Source organism: Erigeron canadensis, chromosome 8, assembly GCF_010389155.1.
Source record: "Erigeron canadensis isolate Cc75 chromosome 8, C_canadensis_v1, whole genome shotgun sequence".
NCBI lineage: Eukaryota > Viridiplantae > Streptophyta > Magnoliopsida > Asterales > Asteraceae > Erigeron > Erigeron canadensis.
Genome location: NC_057768.1, coordinates 12,454,075 through 12,459,510, shown reverse-complemented (window position 1 = coordinate 12,459,510; position 5,436 = coordinate 12,454,075). Strand labels below are relative to the sequence as shown.

The 5,436-nt window shown below is 31.9% G+C and overlaps 1 protein-coding gene across 1 annotated transcript; it reads right to left on the bottom strand.

Moving 5' to 3' along the window:
* Positions 1-2,827: 2,827 nt before the first annotated feature.
* On the bottom strand, positions 2,828-4,609 carry LOC122580546 (probable glutathione S-transferase). Its single transcript, XM_043752816.1, has 2 exons — positions 3,653-4,609; positions 2,828-3,362 (listed from the first exon to the last, which is right to left on the bottom strand). The coding sequence occupies exons 1-2, from the start codon at positions 3,971-3,973 to the stop codon at positions 3,039-3,041; spliced, it is 645 nt and encodes a 214-aa protein (XP_043608751.1). The 5' UTR covers positions 3,974-4,609; the 3' UTR covers positions 2,828-3,038.
* Positions 4,610-5,436: the final 827 nt, after the last annotated feature.

Here is a 5,436-nt window from a genome sequence, read left to right as displayed (position 1 = left end):
ACCTTCTATTTTATTTAACATTAATAAATAAAATACACTTGAAAAATTACATTGTGTCTCACCATTTACTTTACTTGCTTATCTTTATATTGCTTAAGTACGTAGTACTGTATATATATTCTTGCATTTATATTTACTGTAATACTAGTCCAATCTAGTGCTTAGTTGACTTGTCACATTCATACTAGTCCTATTTAGTGCTTTCTTGACTTGTTGTATTCTACTCTTGTGGGTTAAACCATCAAGTGAGGGACTTCACATGTTAGTCGAATACAACAATAAATAAGACATTTATATAAAGTAAACCGGACTGGCAAGTAATTCTGAACTAGAAGAATGACTAGTTCGGAATACGATCCAGATATGAATATCAACAAAAAGTAAATGCAAGAAATAAAGTGCTGAAACTATATAAGTAATATCTATAATCAAGTATTTAGACAATTGAAACACGATGTATTTTTCAATGTATTTTATTCATTTATATAAAAAAAAATACAAAGGTTGTTGCGGAACAAAGATAATCACACTTGTGAAAATATCTAAACAGCATTGAAATACTAGTGATCTTATAACTTAGAAATACTCATAAGAATTACTTAGAATATATCTCACAAGTTGCAATCCCAAAGTTTCTAGCACTTTGCAAAATGTGAGAAGCCTTGTATTTATAGGCAAAGTTCATGATGACGTGGACTAGCCCATACATACTTTGATGGGATACATTTAAGGAAATCAATAAGATTCCTTAAATCGTGTATTTTAAGGTTAAGTGTGAAAGTTATTTGATGTGACATTTCACACTTTATTCCCAACTATTTGACTTAACCAAAAAGCTTTCCAGAGACAATGTTATAGTCTGCATAAAGCATGGTAAAGTAAAAAGGCTTCCTCGTAATCAGTGTAAAGTATTGTAAGTACTTTTACACTGAGATACTTCAGTCTTCGATCAGGTGGAATCTTCTTTCAGCTCTGCTTCTGAGATGATTCTCTTTCTTCAGTCTTCAGTCTTCAGTCTTCGACTTTAGAGTGAATGTCTTCAGTTTGGGCTGATCTTGATCTGAAATGAAGCTTCAGATAATTAATTCTGAAAGGCTTCAGAATTTCTATGCAAGTATTTTCTCTGAAACTCAAATAATTCTGAACAAATTGTACTTGGTCGTTTTTCGACCCAACACTAATTAATATAGGTCAATTTAGTTTTTTTATGTTTTGATAATAAACTATAACTTTAAATGGAAGATACAAATTATAAATTAAAAAAAATTAAAAGAACATAAGATTAATAATAAATTATTAAAAAAACACATAACATAAAATGTACACTCAGGTAAATTATAAGCTTTAATTGTTTAGATAACGATATATATCAAAATATTAAATTCAGCCCGTCCATCGGATGGGTCTATTCCTAGTTTAATGCTAAAAACTTCTTCTACACAAGTATGTGTATGGGCCACTAGTTAGGTCCCGTTGATTGTAAAACTGGTTAATTACTGTCACCTTTACACAAAAATCTTTGTTGAAATTTATGTTTCTTAACTTTAAAAAATAAAAAAGTTTTGAAAATGTTGAGAACCATGGATAAGTTTTAATAATTCTGTTGTAATGACAAGATCATAATTACATAACTAACTATTGTTAAAGAGTTCCACCAATATAGCAATTTTTGCTGATGATCATAATAACAGGATATATTTGTATTAGTTCATTGAGGCTTACTTCTTGGTTGAGTTCAGCATTCGATATGATTTTGATTTCCTTAGGCCGCTGTAAACGAGCTAAGAGTTTGGATTCCTTTCTAGAAGTAATAGCAAACCAAACATGTGGCTACGAATTGCTGGAATTTTGGGAATGAGGACATGAAAGTTGCAAATACATTTATGATCAAACATAAATTTTGGAGTCCTCGCTTGAGATTGTATGGCTTCCGTAAAGGAACAAACCCATGGCTTGATGAACAAACCCATTTGCATTGTTTACGTGGGCACTCTTGGCTGTGTTTTTGGTCAAGTTGTTAAAAAGAAGAAAAGCTTTTTTAAACTATGTATTTAAATTGTATATGATTTCTTATTTTGTTGCATAAGTGTATTTGCTGGAATTTGAGGGACTAAATGTGGACATTATCTAAATAGATGAAGTTTGGGCTAAAAAAGACATGTGAAGAAAGAAGAGTGGCTAGTGAATGTTTTCTGCTTATATATACGAAGAGATCACATATCTGCATAATCTATAATTCTATATTTATCTGTTTCTATATATTTGATTTATATATTGTTTCAGTATAATTGATTCGATCATCTTGATCGATCAATCTTCTTATTGATCTAAACTATTCGTTTAGATTAATCACCTTATTGGATTGAATCTATAATAATAATCTCGTAGTTGGCATCATTAGGTATATTTTTTGTTTATCTCAAAATCGTTCACAAGTTAGTTAACCTTCATCCTTACTTGTAATTTGTACAAGTCTATTAGTATTATGGAAGATGCAAATACATTGATAATCAAACATGATTTGGCGTCCTCGCTTAAGACTGTATGGTTCCTTATTTGAACGAACACTTGGCTTGACGAACGAACCCATTTGCATTGTTTAGTTGGGCTCCCTTGGTTGTATTTTGAGTTAAGTTAGTTTATATTCATCCTTGATAGTTAACTTTATTTGTGCAACTATGCAAGCCTAGTATTTGTGCACACTCTAAAACATTTTCTGGTATTACATTTAGGCAGCTCTAATGAAAAAATGCATATTCTAATTAACTCGTTAAATCAACTGATGAACTAGCAAAAAGATTAATCATTCAACATAATATCCAACTGATCTAACATGACAATAGACATAAAGTACAAACATAAATCGACTCATTTCTCCCTCAAAGACAGCATTAGTACTGTTTTCAAACAGAACTTGAAAACTAACTTTATTTTTACTCATTTTTATTCTCTACCATCTATCTCAAATGCAGCATTAATCATTCTTATTCTCACAAGATATTATATAAAACAAGAATTCACTAGCAGATAGTGTTGATTTATTCCAGACCATACATTTTCCTCATCATTCCAACAAAGTTAGTTATCTTTTCAGGGCTAGTTAAGGATTCAGAAACGGTTTCTCTCGCCCATGATCGTGTGATCCATGCTGCCACCTTGAAGTCCCCATACTTCTCGTAAGCAGGAAACCATGAGGTTAATCCTATGAGCAATATGTCGACAAACCCAAAAGTGTCACCATTAAAGTAATCTTTGTCACCCAAAGTTCCGTCTAAGTACATCAAGATATCAAGGAAGTCTTTCTTGGCAGTTACTACTTTATCTCCATTTGCGCTCCAAATAGCACGACCAGCTGGATGAACCTAGGACATAAATATAGACATAGATTAACTTGCTCAAATTTACGCATAAACACATACGATTAGCTATGTATTCTAGCTGTTAGATACAGTGGTTTCTTTAAATCATATTCGGGCCATCCTGCCTCAGATAATGCTTACTTTTTTTAATTGGTAAGGTTGCGACTCAGTTTTACACTTCAATTATCTGCTTGGGCCTAGAACCAGTCCGGGTGATTCATTTTTGCTACTTGACTACTTCATGGTTCTGTTCTTGAAAATGTATGCTCGCTTCTAGAGAGAAAAAAACTTACCTTGCGGTCAATGTAGTCGGCCCAAAACCTGGCTCGTGATTTCTCGTATGCACAAGGGGGCAACAAGGGTTTAGCAGCCCAAAAGTCATCGATGTAGGTGACAATGTTAGTGGACTCGATAATGGGCTTATCGTCGTGCAAGAGGACAGGAACTTGTTTATGCACCGGGTTCGATTTGAGCAATAACTCAGTCTTTCCATTCATGATATCATTCTCTAATATCTCTTCATAAGAAATACCTTTCTCTGCCAATGCAACCTTCACTCTCATACAAAAGGGACTAGCCCACATACTCAAAAGCTTCACATTTTCTTTTGCCATTTCAACCACTTACTGTTATTTTTTTATTGTTTATATATATATATATATCCTTGTATTTGGTTTGTGTGTTTTATTTATGAATGTCACAATAAATAGTTTTCAGATTATATATAAGATATCTCAAGGAGTACATTGTGTTCTCCCCAACAAGAAAAACCTTGGTTTTGCCACATACATGTTGTTTCATGCGGTAGATACACCCTACAAATTTGCTTAGAAATGAAACAAACTAGTTGTACCTACTTAAAAACTAACGATTTCATTTTGACTTTTATTTGATATAGAAAATGTCATAAATGGTCATGTGGTTCTTCATATTATTAAATTGTTCCCTGCGCTTTTTTTTTTTACAAACAGTCCCTTGTTGTCAGTAGTCCTTCGCACTAACTTTTGTTAGTTTTAGCCATTAAACCCCTTACGTACAATGCTTGGGGTATTTCAGTCTTTTCACATCATAGTCCTACTTCTCTCTCCAATCCATCTTCTTCTTCATGCATTCCTCTTCTCTATTGAATCATTAACAAGAACATCTAACATAAAAAATCTAAAAGCATGTCGAACAAGTTCATTACAATCATAATTTCATACGAAGTATATATATACATATATATACGTATATGATCTGTATCTATAACAAAAATCATTTCTGGAAAACAAAATCATTCTTGAAGCATCATCATCATACTAGCTGGAAATTAAAAACTATTATTTTTTTTGTATATTATATATACATATATAAATCTATAAGTCAATGATGTGACATAAACAAGATGGATGGATTATTGATCCAATTTTCTTATCCAAGATGGGCTAATTATTGTTACAAGACAATCGATATGATTAATCATATACAACCGATTGGAAAATCACAAACAAAAACATGACCAAACATTCTATCAATTTGATTTCTACATAAATATGTGTATCCAACTAGAAATATAAATATACATACAATCAGAGAAAATTTCCGGTAGGACATCAATCAGTTTTTTCGGCGATGGATCTGAGATTCAATCTAATAAGTAGTTTGTCGCGGATGAAGACATGGATCGAAAAAAATGATTGCCACCGGTGAAGATTTCCGGCAAGACATCACAATCAGTTTGTAGAACTGAAAATCTTTTTGGAGTGATCAATAGTAAGTTTTGGTATATTGAAAGTATATTGAGGGGTAAGAAGGAAAGAGAAAGATGAAGATAAATATGTTGTTTTTTGGTGAAACATTTGGTATATTAAAGTTTGTTTATTGTTTAGGTTTTGTGGTTGTCATTGTTGTTGATAGAAGAACAAAAATCGCCAAAAGGGAATTGATATATATGGCATGAGGATGATGATTTGTTTGTTTGGATGATTGATGCATGTGAATGATTATGCTATATATAATTTAATTTATTTTTTCATTAATAAAAAAATGTGATTATTACAATTAGTCGCTGTGATTGAGAAATAGACCAAAATGCCCT

Coding starts and splice junctions, on each gene's coding strand:
- LOC122580546 (XM_043752816.1), bottom strand. CDS start 3,973: ATGGCAAAAGAAAATGTGAAGCTTTTGAGTATGTGGGCTAGTCCCTTT. Junction 3,363..3,652: donor CCGACTACATTGACCGCAAG/GTAAGTTTTTTT, acceptor TTTATGTCCTAG/GTTCATCCAGCTGGTCGTGC.